The 22,442-nt window shown below is 51.9% G+C and overlaps 13 protein-coding genes across 13 annotated transcripts; 3 read left to right on the top strand and 10 right to left on the bottom strand.

Moving 5' to 3' along the window:
* Positions 1-631: 631 nt before the first annotated feature.
* On the bottom strand, positions 632-796 carry COCVIDRAFT_86648 (hypothetical protein; the record flags this gene model as incomplete). Its single annotated transcript, XM_014706117.1, has 1 exon — positions 632-796. The coding sequence occupies one exon, from the start codon at positions 794-796 to the stop codon at positions 632-634; it is 165 nt and encodes a 54-aa protein (XP_014561603.1).
* A 476-nt stretch (positions 797-1,272) lies between these two features.
* COCVIDRAFT_33585 (hypothetical protein) lies at positions 1,273-4,838 on the top strand (the record flags this gene model as incomplete). Its single annotated transcript, XM_014706116.1, has 4 exons — positions 1,273-1,554; positions 1,614-1,733; positions 1,784-1,876; positions 1,935-4,838. The coding sequence occupies 4 exons, from the start codon at positions 1,273-1,275 to the stop codon at positions 4,836-4,838; spliced, it is 3,399 nt and encodes a 1,132-aa protein (XP_014561602.1).
* Positions 4,839-6,580: 1,742 nt separating this feature from the next.
* On the bottom strand, positions 6,581-7,450 carry COCVIDRAFT_33584 (hypothetical protein; the record flags this gene model as incomplete). The annotated part of the gene is made up of 1 exon (XM_014706115.1): positions 6,581-7,450. The coding sequence occupies one exon, from the start codon at positions 7,448-7,450 to the stop codon at positions 6,581-6,583; it is 870 nt and encodes a 289-aa protein (XP_014561601.1).
* Positions 7,451-9,530: 2,080 nt separating this feature from the next.
* COCVIDRAFT_86429 (hypothetical protein) lies at positions 9,531-9,686 on the bottom strand (the record flags this gene model as incomplete). The annotated part of the gene is made up of 1 exon (XM_014706114.1): positions 9,531-9,686. A coding segment is annotated over one exon (156 nt), but the record flags the coding sequence as incomplete, so codon positions are not given.
* Positions 9,687-9,751: 65 nt separating this feature from the next.
* On the bottom strand, positions 9,752-11,199 carry COCVIDRAFT_86335 (hypothetical protein; the record flags this gene model as incomplete). Its single annotated transcript, XM_014706113.1, has 2 exons — positions 9,752-10,723; positions 10,777-11,199. 2 exons carry the CDS (start codon positions 11,197-11,199, stop codon positions 9,752-9,754), a joined length of 1,395 nt encoding a protein of 464 aa, XP_014561599.1.
* Positions 11,200-12,378: 1,179 nt separating this feature from the next.
* COCVIDRAFT_86461 (hypothetical protein) lies at positions 12,379-12,819 on the bottom strand (the record flags this gene model as incomplete). The annotated part of the gene is made up of 1 exon (XM_014706112.1): positions 12,379-12,819. A coding segment is annotated over one exon (441 nt), but the record flags the coding sequence as incomplete, so codon positions are not given.
* A 254-nt stretch (positions 12,820-13,073) lies between these two features.
* On the bottom strand, positions 13,074-13,475 carry COCVIDRAFT_60993 (hypothetical protein; the record flags this gene model as incomplete). Its single annotated transcript, XM_014706111.1, has 2 exons — positions 13,074-13,246; positions 13,295-13,475. Coding segments are annotated over 2 exons (354 nt in total), but the record flags the coding sequence as incomplete, so codon positions are not given.
* A 1,688-nt stretch (positions 13,476-15,163) lies between these two features.
* On the bottom strand, positions 15,164-15,484 carry COCVIDRAFT_86264 (hypothetical protein; the record flags this gene model as incomplete). Its single annotated transcript, XM_014706110.1, has 1 exon — positions 15,164-15,484. One exon carries the CDS (start codon positions 15,482-15,484, stop codon positions 15,164-15,166), a length of 321 nt encoding a protein of 106 aa, XP_014561596.1.
* Positions 15,485-16,072: 588 nt separating this feature from the next.
* On the bottom strand, positions 16,073-16,444 carry COCVIDRAFT_86515 (hypothetical protein; the record flags this gene model as incomplete). The annotated part of the gene is made up of 1 exon (XM_014706109.1): positions 16,073-16,444. A coding segment is annotated over one exon (372 nt), but the record flags the coding sequence as incomplete, so codon positions are not given.
* A 140-nt stretch (positions 16,445-16,584) lies between these two features.
* On the top strand, positions 16,585-18,731 carry COCVIDRAFT_86491 (hypothetical protein; the record flags this gene model as incomplete). Its single annotated transcript, XM_014706108.1, has 4 exons — positions 16,585-16,699; positions 16,762-16,778; positions 16,850-16,960; positions 17,013-18,731. 4 exons carry the CDS (start codon positions 16,585-16,587, stop codon positions 18,729-18,731), a joined length of 1,962 nt encoding a protein of 653 aa, XP_014561594.1.
* Positions 18,732-19,242: 511 nt separating this feature from the next.
* COCVIDRAFT_22544 (hypothetical protein) lies at positions 19,243-20,267 on the top strand (the record flags this gene model as incomplete). Its single annotated transcript, XM_014705993.1, has 4 exons — positions 19,243-19,376; positions 19,427-19,434; positions 19,501-19,561; positions 19,637-20,267. The coding sequence occupies 4 exons, from the start codon at positions 19,243-19,245 to the stop codon at positions 20,265-20,267; spliced, it is 834 nt and encodes a 277-aa protein (XP_014561479.1).
* Positions 20,268-21,049: 782 nt separating this feature from the next.
* Positions 21,050-21,823, bottom strand: COCVIDRAFT_11973 (hypothetical protein; the record flags this gene model as incomplete). The annotated part of the gene is made up of 1 exon (XM_014705967.1): positions 21,050-21,823. The coding sequence occupies one exon, from the start codon at positions 21,821-21,823 to the stop codon at positions 21,050-21,052; it is 774 nt and encodes a 257-aa protein (XP_014561453.1).
* Positions 21,824-22,154: 331 nt separating this feature from the next.
* On the bottom strand, positions 22,155-22,436 carry COCVIDRAFT_86471 (hypothetical protein; the record flags this gene model as incomplete). Its single annotated transcript, XM_014706107.1, has 1 exon — positions 22,155-22,436. A coding segment is annotated over one exon (282 nt), but the record flags the coding sequence as incomplete, so codon positions are not given.
* Between the last annotated feature and the right edge of the window lie 6 nt (positions 22,437-22,442).

Raw genomic sequence — 22,442 nt, 5'->3', positions numbered from 1 at the left:
GCCATCACGTGTACGCCAATTTTGGAGGCACCAGATAAAGCCCGGGCAACACGTTCATCACAGTGTTAGGCAAGCAGTAAAATATGATAGAGAGATAGAGATTGTGATTATAGCCGCCAAGTCTCCAGTCCACAGTATCGCCAGGGTTTGATCCAAGCGGATGCCTGGTATTTCGTGGGAAATATGGCTAGCATGGGCTGGCTCTGATCATCTTGGGCTGAGGACTGTGCGCCTCTTCGTATGACGACGAATGGCGATCTGAAGCTCGGCATTCAACAGAACTTATACATAAAAAACTGTGTATCCAACACTAACACTGTCTACCTCGTTTGGAGTTTTCTCAGGAAAGAAAAGCAACTATGTCTTGTCCATCTACTTACCGTAGAGTAGGTATGTCTCAACATCTAGTTGAGCTGCTCAACAAGATAGCTCGGCCTTGACTCGTCGCAGGATCAACCTTGCAGATCAAAACTTGTGACTGCAAGTTGCAAATCAAGGGCAAGTCACGGCCACTCGATTTCCATCGATCACGGTCCGGCAAAGTACTGTAGGTCGCCTTGCAGTATCGTCTGTAGTTGTTGGTCAGAGAAGAGACTGGGCTCCAAAAGGCACTGTGGATTGGGGTAATATTTTAGTAGTGCAGGCAGTAGCGAATTGCAGATTTATGCAGGGTTTGGGTGTGAGGTGCGCTGTGGGATAGGATAGTGAGGCCGAAGCAAATAGCAAGTACAACCGTCGCGCTCCTCGCAGCCATGGGTAGGAAGAAACGGGGCTCCAGGCCAAGGGACAGTGCCATTCGACAACGGTCGCACGCCCTCGGCGCTCTGTTGATAACTCTTTTGTTCTTTGGTCGGGGCCAAAACGGGACGCTGTCGAGGGCAACGTTACGAGTCGCGTGCCCACGTCATTGGTGTTGAGGACCCGTCACAGGCTGGGGCGGCCCAATAGGATAATGCCATGGTATGGAATTGATATAGCTCGAGGAAATGGTTGGTGGTGGTTGACGACGGGGATTCGGGGCTGGCGCTAAAGACGGAACGAGGTGAGGGTGGAAGTGAACGGCTGCTGCGGCAAATGGACGGGGAGCAAGGGCAGAGGTGACCGAGCGCCAGCATACCTCGACTAGCAGGCCCGCACTTGCATGCATAACCACTGCCAGCCATACTTCCTAGTCCTTCTCTACAAGGGCAAAGTCCCATGTGAGCAGATGCTCCATCTTAGCATCTCCCGGCTGCCCAAGTCCGTGAAAAGAGAGACCCATCGCCCGCCGCCATGGACAATCGAGCGTCGCCGACCCCGCCCACCGCTCGCCCCAAGAATTCGTCGTCGTCCATCACGTCGGCCACCACACCTTCACATACCGCCACACCCTCACAGTCGGCCGCCATGTCCTCGACTTCACGGGCTGGGCGCGGCGGCACTCCGACCGCCAGTCGCTCTGCCTCGAAGCTGGCCGACGCCGACCGGCCCACACGCGCCGCCAGCAAGGACAGCCTCAAGCAGAAGATGCTGATGAAGAAGGACGAGGCGCCCCAGCCGAGCAAAGCAGAAGAGGTGCGCTGCTCTGCCCACAAACACAACCCCACGACCGTCTGTACTAACGCCCGCCACAGCAACTCAAGGCCCTCAAGTCCGAGTTTGACGGCCTCCGCAACCACCTCACCTGCAAGATCTGCGACCGCCTGCTCTACCAGCCCTTCACAATATCGTGCGGGCACACGTACTGCTACACAGTAAGCAGACCCCTCGCTCCTCTGTGGCCGCCCATTGCTAACATGCACAGTGTCTCTGCACCTGGTTCGTCAGCAACAAGGCTCGCAAGACATGTCCCGACTGCCGCATCGTCGTCAAGGACCTGCCCGCCCCCGCCTATGTGGTGAGTCAAGTCCAGCCATGCATGCACATGGTGCGCCCTCTCTAACACTGCACTCCAGATACGGGACATGACAAGTCTCTTCATATCCCGTGCCGAGCTGCTCCCGCTAGGCGAGAGCCTCGAAGAACACAAAAAGTGGCAGAGCGACGAGGCCGACGCTGTGCAGCAGGACAAGGATAATGAGGACCCCCGCACTGGAGGTCTCTTCAAGGGCTGCTTCAGGCTCGCCCACCATCAACGAGGCCCGTCGCTGCAAGTCGTCCGTGATCAAGAAGACGGTGTTGACCGCTGTCCGGTCTGCACCTGGGAACTGGAAGATGGTGGCTGCACTCAATGTGGACTGGTGTTTGACGAGACGGGCGAAGTCTCATGGGGCGACAGCTTCACAGGTTTCAGTGACATGGACGAGATGTCAGAGCACGACACAGACATAGACGCCGAGATGGACTTTGAGAATGGTGAATATGACGACTACGACGACGGTATGGGAGATTGGGGTACATACCCTCCTGACGACTCAGTAATGATGCGCCGTTTCCTGGAGGCCGGAATACCACCTCACGCAGCCGCCTTTGCCCGACGCCGTCCAATCACACATAGCGAAGCTGGCAGTCGGCGCTCTTACACCCAAAGTATAGTATCAGACATTTACGGTGATGAGATGGACACAGTCGAAGAGGAAGACGAAGAAGGACTAGATGAAGATTCTTCTATGAACGACTTCATCGACGATAGTGGCGTCCAAGCAGCCAGCTCACCAAGCGACGCATCATCCACACCTGGTCCCATGCCTCAACCTTCCGGTAGCAGAGCACAAACAAATGCCAGAAGACGCCGCATCGTCGAGTCTGAAACGTCGTCCAACCGCTCAAGCGTCGTTGAAGAGGAAGAAGACGAGGACGAAGAAGATGCAGGGCCTATTCGTAGGGGAGTGAGGAATTCGGCTCAAACTCGTGCTCTACATAGGGCAAATGGTTCAAGATCCTCTCATGATAGGGCTTCGTCAGTAGCCACTGACGTCTCAAATGAGGAGGAGCTTGACGAAGACACTCAAGCCTTGCTGAGAGACGAGGGATGGATGCTGCAGCGGGATGAAGACGATGAAATGGGGGAAGAAGATGAAGATGACAGTGATGGAGGAAGAACGACCGTTGGGTGGGAACCGCTTGCGAACTCAAATGACAGAAGCCGAATGGGCGGTTCTCTAACACCTACTGCAGATCGTCCTCGGCCTAGTGCCCCGATCCGACCCCCTTCACGAACCGGCAATACTCGTGTCTTGAATGCCTCCCGTGGCTTGCGTCGAAGACCGTCTGTTCCTCCTAGCTCGGCAGCCCCTTATGAGGATGGTGAAGCAGACGACGATGACTCAGACCAAGATGGCGATATAGAGCTGGCCATGAATACCTTGCGAACACGCCGCTCACAAGCCCATATGCGAAGCGGGGCGGCCTTCTCAAATCCCACCGCCCGCTTCGTCAATCGTGGGGCTGCTCAAGTCGACGGGACAAACGAGGCAGATACTGATGACAACTCGGACACTTCGCAAGGGCATGCACGAGGAGCTCCTCGTGTACAGCGTCGGGAGTATGATCCGCGTATTAGTTGGATGTTTGCTGCGCATCAACAAGCTCTCCAACAGCATCAGATGGCAGGTGCATTGATCGATGTCGAGCCACGAGCCATTACCCCACTTTCTCGTCCCCGTACGAGGAACAGGAACCGACCAAGCCCGGCACAGGCATACTCTCCTTTCCTGCCCCCTGCGCGTCTGAGGACACCGTTGATGGACAACACTTCAAACCTTGCTATGGACCCTCGCATGCCAGTGTCGCCGCCTCGGAGAAGCGCCATGTCTCCGGGATTTCCAGCGATGGCACATAACGGTAATATGAGCCGGTTTGATCGTGCTTCTTCTCTTAGCTCGAATAACAATGCTTCTACCATGACTCCTGGTTCGTCCACTCCCACGTCTCAACATTCGATCGATAGCATAGCACAGACACAGGCTGCTGCGGCTATGGATATGATTGATCGTCCGCAAAGCCGTGTCGGTGCTCGCCCCTCTTCAGCGAATAGCCGGAGGAACTCTGGCAATTTTGCTGGCGTCAATTCCTTTCCTCACGCTGGTATGGGATTGCACGTTCAGGGTGCGGCTTTGCCACCCTTTGCCGCCCGAGGCAACCCTTGGGCTGCGTTCGTACAAGCACGTGGCGTGCGGAACCGCAATTCTCGCCAGCTTCTCCGAAATGAGTCTTCTGTCGCCACTTTGCGACCTGTGAATTCTCGTGTCAACGTTCGAGAAACCGGAGGGCAGCAACCAAGTGCGAGACCTCAGCCATCTCGTCTCAACCTCCGGCCTCAGCCTTCAAGACGTCAGATCAACGCTCAAGCCTCAACGCGTACTCTGCGTGCGAGTGAGCATGGTCGACCGCCTCCATCACCAACCCAAAATGTACAATCACCTGGCCAGCCTGCTGCTCGCCCAGCCCAATTGTCGCAGGATGAACGCAACATGCGAGCTCGAGAACTCATTGAGACAAGACGACAGGCACTCGGACAGCGTGAAAACAGCGTCCCTGCACGTACCAATCCATTCACGCAAGGCTTCCAGCGTCCAGCCAATCCTGCTGGTTCGCCTCAGATGCAACAGCCAACAACGGCACAACATATAAGGAGCAATTCTAATGAGTCGATCAATTCTACGGGCACGGTACAAGGCGGCTCCGCATCACCGGTGCTTGGCCGGCGTCGGAGCAACCGCAACTTGCATAACCCCTCCTCTCCCGGTCTCCATTCTCCGACGACACAAGGAACCTACACGGGTCCTGCACCAGCATACGCCAACAGCTACTACCGTCCTAGACAAGGCTCTGTGAACGGCGCACAAGCACCGTACGAGTCTACGTTAACCGCCAATACAAGGAACATGAGTCCCATGATGGCCGGTCCTCTTATTTAAAAAGGCACACTTCATTGTTGAAGAAGAGAAGAAAACATGATATTTTTCTTCTTTTGCTCTACCGGCGTTCGGGCAACAAAGATTGTACTTTCTTTTAGCATGTGGGGTGAGGGTGGGGGTTCACGGAGGTGCACTTACTCTCTCATGTATGAATGGATGAGACGGGAAACGAGATGAGATGAGATGAGATATGATCCAGACTTTTCTTTTCTTTTCTTTGCAATTGTGCTTTTTTCTCTCTCTCCATGTCTGCTTTGTTTTGTTTGAACGTTTGCTTTCCCCCTTGTTTAGCGGCATCATAATGCGGTCCTGTCTTCCAGCGAGTTTGTCCTTTTTTTGTTTGTCGTGTATGTCCAAAGCATTTCACTGGCGTCATTCCTTTTCTTTTCGTTTTGGCTGCGCAAAGGGAAAGGGGGGTACTATACCATGACTGCATTGTGAAGGATTGGAATTCTTGAGAGAGAGGAGAGTGGAGGAAGATGGAGCAAAGAAGGGGAACGATACGATACGATACGATACGAGAGCATCTTCCTATCAATATTCCAATTGTCTTTTTTTTTCCACCTTTGTATTTTCTTCATGTTTAATTCATGTAGTTTTGCATGTGTATGGAGTCGCAATGTGAGTAACTTTGATCGACCAAACTACAAATTTTGGGGCTTCTCTCTTTTTTTTTGCTACTGTAATGTGTTGGGGTAATTGTGCATATGAATGCGAACCATGGTAATGCTCCTATTATTTTTCCGTGCCCTTACAAGCTGCTTTGAGAAGAAAAAAGGCCGACATGATCGACGTGTTGCCACACCTGTACCCACACCATCCCACACTGATGACCACTTATCATGAGCTTATGTGAAACAATAAGTGGGACTGATTACGCGTGTTAGCACACCACCTTTGGACTGATCCTACGTATGTATGTACACCTGTAACTTAGATCATGTACTTTATACACCCATATAGTCATACCAATTGTAATTCCATGTGATACTTTAACTGTACTACACTGCGCTGATAATTTCCACAATTTCTGTAGATACTACAATGCTCCATACCGGGCGATATGCCTTGTTACCATGCGTGTCATATGTATGTCAACTCCAGAGTCCCTGCCGCACCAATGTATGTCACATGGTGTCAGCTTAACAATCTGGTTCCCATCTCCCAAAACCGGTACGCCCCGTCCCTACGCATGTGAAAGAAAACAGACATAAAGCAAAATATCGTAATAATAGTCAGTGCGCCTGGAAGATAGGTCGTGGGAGATGGGCCCGGTGGATAAGCCTCCTGAGATGAAGGCATGAAAATCATGACAGCTGAACCTAGCCATCTCAACAGCGTGAATAACGTTCAAATGACTGTAAGCGCCGAACTGGGGCTGCATGTTTATGTATAAAGAAGCGGCCGAAAGTATGTCGTGACCGGGGTCCAGCAAATTAGGGTTTCCTCCGAGTGTGCGTATTTGAAGGCTTCTTTGTATCAATTCAGAATAATTGCTAGAACCGTTTTGACCGCTCGTGAAAGGTGAGCGGTACGAAAGCTAGAAGCGAGTAGGATCTTGGGACATAAGATACTCGGTTACACAGATGGAAGAGTAGTGGTACAAGGTCGCGGATTCATTCTCACGTCTCATCTGTCAAGTAGATGGTCCTAGTGACGACAGAAGTTAGTCACTGCGCAGCTGTTAGAATCACCCCGGAGAACCTACCGGAGATATCGAAGGGCAAACGATTGTGCATAATCTAGTCCATGTAGAAGTCACCCTTGAGGATCCGCTCCTGCATGGCATCGGGAACCTTGGGCTTGGGCATTTCACGAACTGGAGGCTCCATGATTGTAACGCTCTTGGCACGGTGGTGCGTCGGGCCAGCCATACCCAGCGTCGAAGGGGGGCCGGAAATGGATCCCCGCTCGGCTCGTGATCGGAGGTTCTCAGCGAAATTGTAGCCCTCGCCTGTTGAAGACGACGTTAGCGAGTAGTTTCCAAGTACAGTCTCGGCATGTTCCGCAATAGTTGATGGCCAAATGTACGAAATGGATGTGGATCGCCGGGAGTGGGAATGGGTAAAGGGGCGGAGTAGTGAAGAGGATGAGGGCAATGACTGTGACAATGAAGACAGACCTCGACCTCGACCAGTCGGGGGAGAGGAAGCTTTATGGATGATGGGTGGTCTACCATTTGGGTTCCCAACGCCTCCGTTGCCCTGCCTGACGTCCCGCATTGCACGAGCTCCGAAGCTCAGCCGCCGAGCAAATGGTGTTGCTGGGTTGCTGCTGGCCGAAGGGCCGAAGTCGTCCTCGAAAGGACTCTCATCGACAGAACCAGAGTTGGCGCTAGAGATGCTCTCAGTGCGGGTCCGCGGGGTTTGGAGGAAGGGCGAGGTTTGGCCAGGCGAGGCTCCTAGACCAATCGTGGTCAGTGAGAGCCTTCGCCGCTGGGCGTTGGCAGCAGCTGTAGTAATGGGACCCGAGGACTGCTGTACACCAGATGGTATGCCTGCAATGCTGTTTGACCGACCAAACAGGTCATGGAATGTCTGGCTGGTGATTGAGGCCCGTCGACGAGGGTCTGGAGAGTGGAGGGGAGGGGAGTTCCGGTCGTTGGAAGACATTGTTGGAGAGGGCGACGCTGATCAGTTTGTGACGGTGTACGTATATGAGTGCGTGCGTATGTGGTCTATTAACAGCAGAGCGGAAATGGTATGGGTGGTTTGCAGAGTTGGAACAAAGAGTATAGAGAGGAAAGGCAAGGAGGGTGGGATGATTGATATGGCACTAGACGCACAGACAGGGTCCTCAGATTGTCGTACGTCAGCGGGGTCAATGGCGTGATAAGCGAATCACTCTCTGGCGGGGGAATCGCAACTGAAGCAAAGTAGTGTGACAGGAGACTAACAACAATAGGCAAAGATGAAGAGGTCGGAGAGGGAAGGGAAAGCAGGAATGATAGACAGGAGAGTAATATCGGAGGAGCAGTACACGTCTTAGCTGCGTTTCCCACAAGATAGTCTTTGCGCTAGTTCCGCAACAGGCTTAGCGCATCTCGTTTCCCCGCAGTGCTTGGACAGCCATGTGGATGGAGGGTGCAGTCGTCGCTCCCCACGACCAACCACGTCGGCAGGCAACTCGAGCCTAACCGCTGCTCCCCGCAGTAGAGCCCAGTCGGCCCACCCTCAGGTGTCCACAACGACTATCACGATCACCAAGCTTCATTTCCTAGCTAGCACAAGCTTCGTCTACGAGCCACCTTGCCACTTCACATGCTTGCTGTTGCTTACTTGTCCATGTATCCGCATCTCGTTCGGGCCATATATCATATCAGCCACCTGCACATAGCATTCGGGGTGCCATGCGCCTCCAGCTTCTCTTTTTTAGTCGTTTTTTTTTATTTTATTTTATTTGTTTTTTGCTCAATCCTTCGGCCCCTCCTGAAGGGTGAACGTGCATGAGCTCCCGCTCGTTATCTTGGGAAAGTCATGCGGTCAGTCTAAGTGGGCAGTTCCATGGTGACGGGGCGCGGCGAAATTTCTGGCGGAAGCATCCTTTCGGTCACTTACATCGCTTACTGCGGGGGGAGGGGCTGGCAACAAGGATCAGGCAGTCGGAATGAGTAGCTGGGGTGTATAAACTCCACATCTTGTTGTCAAGAGCCCTGCAACGTAGAAAGTATTGCACATTGCGGCACTGGCTAACGTATTGGCTTACTCCTTCTCACTACGAGTGTACAACAAAGAGAAATACGCTTGTGAAAGGGTGTGTACTCCTAGTGTGTACTACGACGTTAGCAAACCGGATTAGCCGGCGACTTACATATACCCATGACGAAGTAGGTCTACTACACATGGATGCGTCTCCAATGAACGGCTCTCATAGACGTCCAACACTGATTCTCCTGGCTTGCTCATCATCGAACGCTGGCCTCCCACATCCGGGCAGAGATAGTGCTTGAGTTGACAGTGCTCTACGATTTCTACAGGTGTATAGAGCTATCGGACACGGCGCCTTGCAGGGTGCTGTAATTCATCCTGCCGGCACTGCATAAACTTCAGCCTTCGTCTTGACCATGCATGACGCTCTGTCATGGGCTGCATCAGCTCCACATTGCGTGGCTCGGCGTTGTTGCAGAGATGGTTGTAGCCGGGCGAACACCTAACCCCCCGGAGCCGCTCTCGACGTCGCAGTTTGGCTCTGTAATAGTTGCGGGGCCTGGACTCAGCTGATGGTCATGGCCTAGACGGAACATGGCGTTGTTCGACAATAGTCGATACCGAGTTTCACACTTACATCACCAATACTCTGAGACGGCAAGGTTAAACTATCTGGCCAATCACTTGCTTCGTTTTGTCTTAACGAGGTTGTGATAAGAACGGGTTCCGCTAAATCGAGGCTAAATCTTATTTGCTCAAAATACATACACAAAGAGGGTAAGAAGTGAATTAAATCCCAAGAAGAGTGGCCGGATGAGCAGCCGAAAAGGTGTGTACTGGTGAGCATCCAGAAAGGGTTAAGGATAGAAGAGAAAGGAAGGAAAGGGAAGAGAAGATGAAAATAAAGGTTAAATCATTCGGCGGGTTCGCATGCCGAAGTCAGTTGGTCAGAAAGAGAGGGGGAGGGGAAGTGGGGAAAATGAGGTTGCAAAGACAGACCAAAGTCAGGCGACCCTCAGAAGAGAAAGGCAGTGCGATGAAACCGTCACTGCAAACGGCCATCAACTGGCAGGGAAAGACAAGAAGAAATTAGCTGAGCAAGAAAAGGGACAAGAAGAAAAGAATGGTAAAGGTGCGGGAAACGCAGAATACCGCCAACGCCATTACGCTGAAGAGAATGAAAAAAACGATGCGCCACTTCAAAAAAACCCCTACCAATGGTTCCTATCACCTGGGTCGTGAAAGTGGTTGATCAGACTGCAGCCATTACTGCATCGCCCTCTTCGGTTCTCGCTCACGAACCTCGGATCCAGGCCTCTTGCGGGGCTCGTAGACAATGTTGCGGAAAATATTGATGTACTGCAACGAGGCGCCATACTCAGTAAGCTTCTTCTCAATGTCCTGTAGGGTCTCCCAATGATTGCGATACACGTCCTCTTGCGGCAAAGACCCAAGGGCGTCGAGGACAAACGGCGAGTCACCGTCATCATAGGCTCCAATGAGCGCGACGTAGAGGTTGCTCTGATTGGGGTCAGAGGGAGCTTCCCACTCCCATGTGATGTTCTCATAAGCGTTCTCATTGCGGTCTGTGACGCGGTCGAGGATCTTGATCAAAGCTCCAGCTGCACGAACAGCTACGTCTTCAACCTGTGAGTGATTCTGATAAAAGTCTTCAATAGCACAGACTAGTGCCGTGAGCTTCTTTGCACAGCTGGGCACATCGAAACGGAGTGCATCCGGGAATGAATTCTTGGTCGGGCCCTTGGCAACGTACTCCTCCAACGCATTGAAGGTCGACTCAATACGGTTATCGACCTTCTCAAAGAAGACGCGACTTTCAAAATCTGGATCGATAATTCGACGCACCCGAAGATATAAGCTAGCGTCTCTGTTGGCATACTCGGTAATGAGGTCCGCCAAATCTTGGTACTTTTTTGAACGCTCAGATGTCAGTGGCGACTCGGGCCATTTGAACTCGCCAGGCAATTCTTCTTGAGGTGCAAAGCAAGAAAGCATGTCAGTGATCGCTTCCCTCATATCCTCGTCATCTTCAGGTACTTCGTCGTTTCGATAAACCCACTTCAGATCGTTGGCAATGTTCACTAGGCCTTTGGTGTCCAGTATATTATCCGGCTTTACATCTTCGATCTTGGAGCCGTCTGGTGAAAGATGAAGAGGTGTCTTGACCATATCGTCATAGGCGGTCGACATAATCTGGTCTCCAACCCAATAAATGTGCTTCGGTTCATGTTTAGTTTGGTGTTCAAAACAATGTTAATGAAGATGCATACCTTGCATGCAATACCAGTTTCGTTTGCACCACATGAACATCTCGGTCTCCGTAACTCTCCCCCTATGGCTACCGTGATATCATCGTCAAGATAGAAATACTTCTTAGGGCTTCCATCCGGACTTTCTTCATCCTCAGAGATGGCACAGTATTTCATTCGGATGTCTTTGCCCTCCAGTCCCTTTCTCGCTCTTCTACGCAGGTCGTTGTCGAAAGCCGAGACATTATACTGTAGATTCTTGGTGGATATAACAAGTGAAGGTGTAGGAGAAACAGTAGGCTCGACAGATGGTAGTGGCTGGTCTTGGTTGGAATGCTCTGATTTAGACGATTGTGAGTTGGCTCGCGCTGCCCTTGCAGCTCCGGCACGAGTGGTTACCATGTCCCCTCCTAGAGAGAGTTTTGAGAATTGCTCTGCTGACATGGAGTGTCTTCGTACTGGGGTGCTTCCATACTAAAAGCCCAGTTGATGGACTATATACCAACCCGGCATCCCCGGGCTCCACGCCACAACCTTAGCTGATCCATCGTGTAGGCAGAGAAGACGGTCCATCTCATGACGGCGCTTAACGAGGAGCACATCCGTGCCTCAGAGCGTTGAGACGTATGGAGCGGATGTGGCTTGCTCGGGCAGAGCCGAAGTTGAGGAGAAAAGATGTCGACGCCGCATTTCTGCCTGGCTTACTGGAGCGTCTGTGGTGGCATGGTGACGGACGTTTGCCACAAGTCTGCATACATTGGTCTCTTTGTTGCGTCAATTGTCTGTTTCCGGACAACATAACTTTCATAATATCCACTTTTTTTCACAGACAACACTGGCAATGCGCCAATGACGCCGCATCAAGAGGCGTACTGCCCAGGTCTGCTTGCTTCGAAGCGACGCAGCCCTTTCCCTATATGGTTAAATTAAGGGCGGCCGATGAGCGAGGGATTGCCTTGTCCAGACAATTATCTCGTTTTGCCGCCGTACCTTCATCTCACAAATGCCGCTAAATGGTCGGGCTCAGTTATCGCAGGCTGACTTGGAGTGATAATGCAAGGCACAATGTTCGAGCACCGCAGTGGGGGCGAGGCTCGTGATCCAACTTGCAGCAGGAACAACAAATTGATGCAAACGCGAATACGTACCGAGGGCCAGTATGCGAGGATGCTTGCTGTCTCGGATAATCAGCGTAGTGGTAAGCCAGGCAGCGAACTCTACCGGGTTTGCAGGCAGCGCTGATCTGGAATGGCAGAAAGCTGGGAACTGACGTAGGTAGGTCTAGCTTCTGCTCAGCCTCGCGGCACGACCGAACCCCTGCATCCATCAGTCGCTAGCTGAATCTCTGCCTGGTATAAGGCTGACTGAAGTGGGAGGAGTAATACGCATCTGGTCAAGCTTCTGACCACGTTAATGGATATATCATGCGCGCCGCAAGTCGACGACACCCACACCGCTGAGGGTGCCTTGGGTCGCACATTGCAGGCCTAGTTAGCTTGCAAGCTTCCACTCGAGCTGAGGTCGTCGCTCTGCATCCTATGGCCTTTGAATGATGTTTATTTTAGAAGAGAATTGGGGCTTAGCCATCGGACATACGCCGTCATGAGAAAATGGTGGTGCGGTTTACCAAGGATTAACTGGTCGATGTCCATCAGAGCGCGCTGACCATTCATACCTCAGGCTGTGACAGATCCACGAACTCCAACACACGACACATTCTATCACGTTTCGCACTTGGTCTTCAGCAACGTTTTTAATTAAAAGCGGCGGGGCAAACTTGCGCCTCTTGCATGAGAAAATCCAGAGTCGGCCATTCAGAGGTTTCGAGTAACCGCCGCGCGTGTGAGCGAAGCGGAACAGCCCCCCGAACAACAACAGTGATGACTGAGCAGTGATTGATGTGAGCCCCGAATTGAGACAAGCCCCCAAAACTGTTCGGTGTAGCAAGTGTGTTGGTGGAGAGGGAGTTGGCGATCTGCGGGCATTATCAAATGCTTTCAATACTTGGTAGTGACACCACGACACCCCCAAAAGCACCCATGACTGTGGCCTCGCGCTTACAGCGGGAAAAAAGCGGTGCCACAGAATACTAAGAGCTCCGGGTCCCTGAGTCCATGCCGTTGTTCCGGGTTGATCAGATCGATATGCGTTTGCCCTTTTGGCTTTAAAGGAAGGTTCGCCCTAAAAAGTCAGTGTACTTGAACACTGACCAAAATTGTGGTCATACCATATCATCACTTACTGCTATTGTCCTCGGCGGATGATGTATTGTGATGAGTAGAGCCGTTATTCACGTCTTTTTGTGAGCCTCGATGTCTTTGCTTTCCTTGTTCGACCATGTGTCTCATCGAAATGCCACCCCAGGGTAAACCAGAAAGGCTATGGTCGGTATCGATTTCTTCGGGCTTTGGTTGTGCGTATGAGGCTCCGGCTTTTCGTTGGTTCTCTTCCTCTCGTTCGGCCTCCTCCCTTTGCTCCCTTATTCTGTCACCTTCACTTCCTTTAGCTCAAGCATTCGAGGTTGGAGCATGTTACTAACGGAATCTTCTTTGAGCCAGTTTGTTTTGTATCTTTCGTCTCTCACTGCGGTCACTGACGTCGGACCAATCGTTCTTGTCAGTTTCTGATGTTTGCCCACTATGTGTAGACGATTGCTTGGTGGATGATACTGGCTGTTGCGGATTGACCCGCTGGTTATGATACACGTCCTCAGCACACATGAGTGGAGTGATACAGTATGACCCTAGGTTAGCCGAGTTGTTCGCAGCGATGGAACGTTTCTATTAAGCAGTATAGGTCTGTTTCGACGGTAAGTTTCAGTGTGCTCCTTCAATCCATCTATGCTTACAGTAGGAGCGTTGAAGTTCTACGCGTGAACCGAAGTTTCCTTTTACCAGAACTCCAGAATCAATCGTTATTGCCCTTGTTTGAGCCACAAGAATTGGTGATTAAAAAAGGACTGGATCAGTTTATGTTGGATGTTCAATGGTATGTTGAGCAGTCGGGTCTGGCGAGGTATCATTTGTTGCTCTCTAGAATGGGGGGCGCAGGATTAGTATTTATGCTATCGCTCGGTGCCGATACAACTACTTTTTAGGTGTAGGGTGGGGTTGGCGTTATAGTGTTTGAGGCGATACAAGACATCAGCATCCTTCGCTTGCTGTAAAGCTAGGGACGTTGACGGCTTTGGGAAATAGGGTAAGCTAGTGGAAAGTACTGTGTGCTTGAAAGGGGACGATCTGCGAGAAATGGCGGCAGACTTTAGAATCCAGCACTGTGGATAGCAAGCTGCTCGTCAGGTATTACGGAACAACTGCATGGACAGGGGTCGTCATCGTAGAAGCTGACCATGTCATTGCAGCCCGGCTTGTGCATCCGGCTAGTACGGGAACTGGGGAACATCGTACATGAAAGCCTGTGCTCGAATCCACAGTGGAATGACGATCGAGTTGATGAAAGGGTGCTATTGGTACGTCCGTACAAGATATTCAACGTGTAGCCAATCAGAAGAAGATATCCATCCAATACTGCATCATTACCGGTCGACGGGTGAATCGAATGACGCCTGAAGATACGCAGTGTCTCAGCCTCACGCTCCCTGGGGCCGAAATGGTGATTTTGCTCGTGTCTCTATATTGGCCCTAGCTGACTGTATGGTCAAAACTCAGCTCAGGGACGTCGTGACACAATAGAAGTAATTTCATTCATTCGCGGTGTTCCCATTTCTGAGATCACTTCAGAGTGTTGGCAGATCTGTGTGATAGGTGATGCAAGTGTCACTGATTTTGCAGGCGATGTGATTGCTGTGAAGTGATAATCGAGTGGAGTTGATGGCGAGAAAGACCGTCATAGGAGGCCGAAGGTAATTTGTTCGGTGCAAGGTCAGAGCAAGGCACAAGACCCTGTATGGAAGGAGCGAACGGTCGGCGATGAGTAGACATGATGGAAGCTGCGGTCGGAATCTGGCTCGCTAAGCCTAACAGGGACGGCTAGGCAGGTGTAATTTGGTCTGATTCGACCGTCTGTGGTAAATCACAAGGCTCAAGGGTTTCCTGACCGCCCTGGTCGCCATGCTACTGTGCATCGACCCACAGTGTGGACGTTTGCCTGCCGTTGTTGGAAAGGTGAGATGCGGTTGTGGTGAAGATGCCGTGTCTATTTTTTTCTGACACTGAGCTCGATATGTCTGGGCTGGCCGAAGGCGGCGTCTGCCGTGCCGTCAACGTGGCGGATCCTTTGGACTCACATGCACTGTTGACTGTTGACCGTACGGTTGGTCGGCATACACTTTCACAAGATGGTGTGATCACGTGTGCACCATAGTCCATGAACCAGAACACTGATGGTACATGTGCTGTGTACAGGTAGGAAAAAGTCGATTTGGCCATGGCATTGAGGGCATTAGATACTATAGCGGCACCAAGCGCACTCGGCTTTGCACCTGCTCAGTGGGGTTGAGTGTGGTATGGGCAGCCTGGACGCAGACGAGCGTGTACTTTGATAGCTGACCAGCCTGTGACGGGTGCACGCTCAATTTCACACGGGATGCAATCTGGGAAAAGGAATGTATGTCAAAATATAGTCCTACACATCTAGAAGACGGCAATGGGTAGGGTGGAGAAGACACGGCTCTGCTAAAAACCAATATTAATCTTCCACCGAGAGAAAATGTTGCTTCCAGGCCATAGAGAGCTGAACCTGGGAGCAGGCAATGGTGGCTTGACAGCATGGGCTGTGTAGGGCAGCAGCGCCTCGCCAAACGACAGACATGAATCGTTGGTGATGGGGAGCACGTGCTGCTCGCGGTACACGCAGCTGTTGTTTGGAGGGAGGGAGAAGAGACAGCAGCGGTTTTTTTGAGGTGGGAGAAAACCCATTGTGCTCGGACCAGGTGCTTTGTCATCCGTCTTGGCAGTGTGCCGTTGAAATTCTCACTGCAGCTCCGACTCGACTTTCCTTCTTTACACACAATCATACAAAATGGACGATTAATCAACGGCTATATCGAGCTTACAATCTCTATAGTTGTCATATTTGCGTCTTAGATGAACTCGGCACTTTTAGGCTTTTTGCATCCTTTTCAATGCTGCTTGAAGCCACCTGCGTGACCATACATACCTACATGCTTGAGCTCCCGTTAAGTAGAGTACAACATACTAGACGATACATGCACCTATCAAGAGGCATGTCGCGTGCCAGCCGCCTGGTCGACTTGACACAACCGACTGTCCATGTACATGCACATGTGCTGCTGGCCCAGAGGAGCGGGAGATGAGCATTGAGTCTGCAGGCGTGTCTGGTAATAATCCATCAGCAACTAACGGGCCTTTGCATTGCGTGTCGGCAGCGTCGGCGGCTTGGGAGAGGCGTAGGTACGAAGGCCGTGTCCAATGCCGCCGCCCACCAAGGCCTTGTCGCGTGGGCAAATCGTCCCTGTGCTGTCCGTAGCCGATCGTCTATTCGTGTGGCCATGACGACGCCTCTGGTGGAGTGTAGCAAAGCTCAGACAGGGGCGTGGTGCTGTATATAGCCCGAGCCGCCGAGACGCAGGGTTCTGGAGCTTTGCGGGATGCCATGTGTGTGTGTGTGAAGATGGAACAGATGGGCTACTCGTCATTGCGTTTGAACTAAGTGCCCCTTCACCATCTGCCCCTTCTCTACTCATGTCCACCTTTGCCATGGAAACGTCTTTTTTCGCATAGTCATCTTACCAACGCGCCACCTGCCGTCCCTCGAGCCCCCTTTCTCCCCGCGCATTGCTCCCGTGCACCTTCAACCGATCTCCCGACTCTACCTCCGACGCCCAACCGCTTCCTCTCTCGACACGACATGGCGTCTGCCCTGAACAAACGCCAGCAGGCGCGTAACGAGCGCACATTACAGGAACTCATCAAGTCTGTTCCTGGAAATGGAAACTGCGCAGACTGCGGCGCGCGCAATCCAGGTATGCAGTCCCCAGGCGCATCTCGTTCCACACATACACACACGCTAACAACGGCTACGCAGGATGGGCAAGCTGGAGCGTGAGTCTCCCACATTCCTTGGCCCGACACCCATCTCCCGACTACGAACCGGACGCTGACATGTGCTATAGCTGGGCATCTTCCTGTGCATGCGATGCGCAGCCTTGCATCGCAAGCTGGGCACGCACATCTCCAAAGTCAAGTCGTTGAGCATGGACAAGTGGGACAACGCCCAAGTTGATGTAAGAGACGCGACACGCAGTATGATTATCTGGGTGCTGATCAATGCTGTAGAACATGAAGCGCATCGGCAATGTCGAGTCTAACAAGACATACAACCCCCGTAACGTCAAGCCGCAAATACCCATCGACATCGACGAGGTAGACAGTGCTATGGAACGCTACATCAGGGCAAAGTACGAGCAGAGAATATACCTCAACGATTCACGGCCAGGCACACGACAAAACACGGGTAGCACGAGCTCAGAAGACCGACCGCCGCCATTACCACCGAAGCCAAGTGGTCGCTTTGGATTCGGGCTGCGTAAAGCCGCAACTTCGCCGCGCAACATAACACCTCCCATCTCCCCAGGCCTGGAAGAATTCCGACAAGATTTGTCCCCGCCCCGAGTAAACAAGCCTTCCCGCGTGTTTGGCTCAAATGTACATACATCCGGCGACGGCATGGACTCCAAATTAGCCACACTTCGGGACATGGGCTTTCCAGACGAAAAGCGCAACTCCACTGTATTAAAGGGTCTAAATGGGAACCTCGATCGAGCAGTCGAGGCTCTGATCCGACTGGGCGAACAAAATCCTGTCAAATCAAGAAGTACCACACCAACTCCGCCTACGAAGCCCGTGGCCAACGGCCTATCTTTCGACAATGCACCCGCCGCCTCATCGTCCACAAATCCCTTTGATGCTCTAGACGCACAAGCGCAAGCTCCTCAACAGCAGGCATTCTATGGAGGCGCTCAAGGACAGCAGTCATATCCTTCAAATTCCTACAATCCATTCTTATCGCAGGCATCCCAAGGTTACACCCAGCAGCAGGTCCCCCAGCAGCAGCAGCAGCAGCAACAACGACAGCAAAGCGTTGGATACATGCCAAATCCCTGGGAACAGCAGCAACAGCAGCAAAGTCTCGAGCAATCTTTCCAAGGTATGCAAGTCTCGAGCTTACAGCCTCAACAACAACCCCTGTTTCCAAACCGAACTGGCGGTTATGGACAATCACAAACCTCGTACGCTCAAACGAACCCATATCTCCAACCTTTCGCGCAACCCTCTATGCCACAGGTACCTGAGCAGTACAACTCCTTCATGGCACCACAGCAACCGCAGTACCAGTCCATGTCAAGCCCTTCAAGTCCAGGAAACCCCTTTCTAAAGTCGTCTCAAAGCCAAATATTCACACCGACCAATATCGCAAACTCGAATCCTTTCGGACAATCGCCCTTCCAGCAGCAGGCAGCACAGCCACAGACAGTTGCACCTCAGCAGCAAATGCCTAACCCATGGTCGCAACAGCAACAGCAACAGCAGCTACAACAACAACAAAGTCAAGTTTTGACTCAGCCAGCAAACCCTTGGCAAAGCCAATCTGGTTACCAAGCCCAGACCCCTGTTCAAAATTACCAGAACCAGCAGCAAAGCTTCCAGAATCAACAACAGTTGTACCAGCAACAAAGTTCCAACCCATTTGATAAGAACGCTTCGATTCTCTCCTTGTACAACCAACCACAAGCGACATCTCAGCAGCCAGCACAGCAACAAGTTCAACCAACAGGTGCACAGGCTCCGGTGCCAGCTGCACCAGTCACGCAAGCACCCGGCCAGTCAAACCCATTTGCTAGCATGTCTGCTGCGCCCCAAGGCCAAGCTTTGTCTGCTGCACAGACACCGGGCGTGAGACATGTTAGCAACGAGAGTGTGGATTTTGCTGGACTAATGGGTGGACGCCATTCGCCTGATGCCTTTTCTGGACTGAGCTCTAGCTTCCGACGTTGAACATGCCTGCTAGATTGTATGACATTGATGTACAGCTAAAGTAGCATGTTTTGTTCTAATTCTGGAGGAAAGTTAATATTGGATATATCGAACGAGTGTTTCGAGGTTGTGCTGGAAGGTTTTGGAAGACTGGCTTGTTGTATGATACCTGGTGGGTAAGAGCGGCGCCACATTACCTATGATCATAATTGCTATCTCATTGTAATTGAGTGTGTATGAGAATGTGGTTAGTTATGGATGCTACGTTTATGTGCTGTCTGTAACGTGGGCATCTTGGTAGCTGGGTAGTTGGGGACTACCGTGTCTTCTCTGTAGCCTTGTGTGCTGGACATTTGTTTCATATTTCTTGTTCGACTAGATCAGGCGAGTATTAATTGCACAAATTATATAATATGTACGGGTCTATTTTGGGGTGCAGTTACAAAGCGGTTGCTTCACGTGCAAACGTTGGTCAAGTTCGCGTCTACGTCATTGCTATCTGAACCCGCGTACCTGAATCTTGACTCCCACCATGCGCCACGTTACTACCTATCACTCCTTCATACCAAGCAATCTACCTAACGCCCCACTCGAAGTTACTCTGTACCTAAGTTCTAGACAGCCGTATCTTCAGATTTCGGTCGATCAAGCCCCTTTGCATCATGGGTGAGCTTCACAGCAGCCTAACGGGCAGGCCTTCAGCTAACACTCCACAGCATCTTCAGTAGACTACTGTAAGGCACTCACACGAATTCACACCATATTACTGCAATCTCACGCAACACCTCAGATAAAGTCCTTGAAATCGACGTCAAAGCCTCGCAACAGCAAATCCGCGATGCCTACAAAAAGTAAACCATTGCCTATACTACACTCACCTCTCAAGAAAACGTCCATTCTCTAACAAACCATGTGCACCTCACCAGAGCAGCACTAAAACACCACCCAGACCGCGTGCCCTCAGACTCACCGGAGCGCGCAAGCCGCACAAAGCGCTTCCAGCAAATCAACGACGCATACTACACACTCTCGGACGCCACGCGCCGCCGCGACTACGACGCCGCACGTACATACAACAGCTTCACAGGCACCACCGCAACGCCCGACCCGGAGTTTGATGAGGAGATACCTCACAATGCCAACGCCAACGCGGGTGCCGGTACAGGATTCGCTCAAGGCTTCCCTTGGTCCGCCTTCGGCTTTGGGTCCGCGCCAGCAGGCACAACGGAAGAATCGCACAACCGCTTCTCCGAAGAGCAGTTCGGCGGCATCTTTGAGGAGATGCTGCGCGAAGAGGGTATGGCGGACGCAGAGGCTCATCCTACAGGCAAGTTCTGGAGTCTAGTCGGTGGACTCAGCGGTGGCGCTATGGGATTCATTGTTGCCAATTTTCCCGGTATGGTTGCCGGGGCTGTCGCGGGAAATCGATTGGGCGCGGTTAGGGATGCCAAGGGCAAGAGTGTCTATGCGGTCTTTCAGGAGATGCCGCAGGCGGATAAGGCGAGGCTGCTGAGTAGTCTTGCCGCTAAGGTTTTTGCTAATGTGGTTTCTGCCTAAGGGGGAGATTACGAGGTTGGGCTTTTGGGGGAGGGTTTGGGCGCGAAATGGATGAGCTTAAGGTTATGATGATTACTAAATGATGACGATGGGATATCCTGGAGAAGGAGAAATGATTTCGAACCCTTTTATTCCATATTTGTTCTTAGGTTGGGTTTGGGATACGAATACGATATGACGTTTTGATACAATATGGCATCTTTGAACTTAGGGCAGGAAGTGACACCTTATGAGCAGCGTGGAAACCCGAAGAACGGAGTTGAATGATTTTGCAATTGCGGCCTCATGAAAGTAGTGATAAGGCTTAATAGCCTAACCTCTTCCACAAGGGAGGGGATATCTCTAAAGCCAAAAAATAAAAATTGGCACCAAAACAAATAAACAAGTAGAAAATTATGAATCTAGGATAGATCCAAACAAATACCAAAAAAAAACCCTTTCCAAATCGTTATCCATCATAAAGTCGTACACAACCCCACGTATATGTTATATCTCGCCATCTCTTTCACGTAGTCCCCCTTTTTTTCACCTCCTTCTTCTCATCTTGTCTCCTCCCCACCCTATCACCAGCAACATCTCTTTGACGACATAAATCCCCAAGCTCTTCATCCCGTTTCGGTGGATATATATAAAAAACTCTCTCTCAAAACGAGCCCATATCACCTCTAGACAAGCTGCCAACGACTCTGGCAATGGTAAAGATATTCTCCGCGGTTCCTAGATTGAAAGAAGAAAAAATTTGGTTAACCCTTCATCTCCTGCTGGAACAAGGTGTCGTCTGTTTAGACGAATTTAGACGCCATACTCGCCAGGGTTGCCAGACCGCCGATGCCGCCGGCGACCTTGTCCATATCCATGTTTTGCAGGCTGGCCATCATGCCGCCGCCGCCGTTGGCAGGGGCGTTTGTCGGGGGAGCGCCGCTCCGTCGCGAGGAGGACGAGGTATATGTGTCGCGGCCGTAGCCTTGGCTGCCGTAGTATCCGCCGGCGGTGCTACCGCGGTGTTGGGGCTGGTTGCCCATTTGGGGGAGGTTGACGCCGAATTGGCGGGCGAGCTTGTGCAGGACGCCGCCCGAGACGAGGGGCATGATGATCATGAAGAAGACCTTGTACGGGTGGCGCTGGGCGTAGCGCCAGATTTCGCGCAAAAAGTGCTGCAGCTTCTTGTACAGGTGCTGCATGTAGTTGTCGCGGGGCGAGCGCTTGTACCGCGATGTCGAGCTGTGGTGGCGCGACGACGACGAGTACGACGACGAGGCGTAGCCCGGACGGTATGACGACGAGCGCCGGTTGGGCGAGACGGAAAAGGGGTTCCAGCTGCTGCCCATGGTGGCGCGTGGATGCTTTGAATTGTTGGAGCCCGGGGTCAAGATCGGAGTTGAGGATGAGGATGAGGATGCAGGTGCAGGAAGAAGGAGGATTGGTTTTGGTCGGAGGCAAGCAGTGAGTGGCAAGGCGCCTTTTGTGGAGGCGGGACCTTGTTTAGTAGAGGCGTGGGCGCGGGCAACCGAAGGCGGGATGCGGTGCTGTAAAGTGTAATTGTCGGCCCAGCGCATTCAGGTGCAGTGGTGACCGATTGTAATGGGACGGATTGGCCCAGATGTGGCGATGCCTTTGTGAAACAACTGCAAGTATGACTGTTTTTTGATGTTGGTGGTTGTTGTTGTTGTCAGAGTTGCGGGTTGGCCAGCGCAAGATATTCACTAAAAGCCTTGGACAGCGCCCTTGTTTCAAAAGACAGTGGTAATGCCGGTGAAGAAAGTGGGTCTCTTTTGGGCTTCAATCAATCCTGTCGGTCTCTTTCTCTGTCGTCTGTACTGGTATTTTCTTCTTTGCCTCGTTTCTGTCGCCCAATCTGATGTCGGGCTCTTGGGCGGTCGGTTCGGCTCAGCTAGCTAGCCCCGTTTTTTTACGAGGCGAGCAGACAAGAAGAATCGGTGACAGCCCTATATGTATGTATCGTCGCCCGAACAAAGCTATGGCACCAGATGCGTGGCCGTGCACAGCGGGTGGAGAAATGAATGACTTGACAAGGACCACGTCAACACGGCAAAGGGACCATAAATACAGTCTTGTTCGCACGGTTGGGGTAACGAATTGGCTGGTCGAGAATGGCGGGTGACAGCTCGGGCTGGTGAAAGATATGCGCGCGAACTTGTGGAGCGGAGGAATGAT

Source organism: Bipolaris victoriae, assembly GCF_000527765.1.
Source record: "Bipolaris victoriae FI3 unplaced genomic scaffold scaffold_5, whole genome shotgun sequence".
NCBI classification, from domain to species: Eukaryota; Fungi; Ascomycota; class Dothideomycetes; order Pleosporales; family Pleosporaceae; genus Bipolaris; species Bipolaris victoriae.
This window is presented reverse-complemented; position numbering and strand designations above follow the sequence as displayed.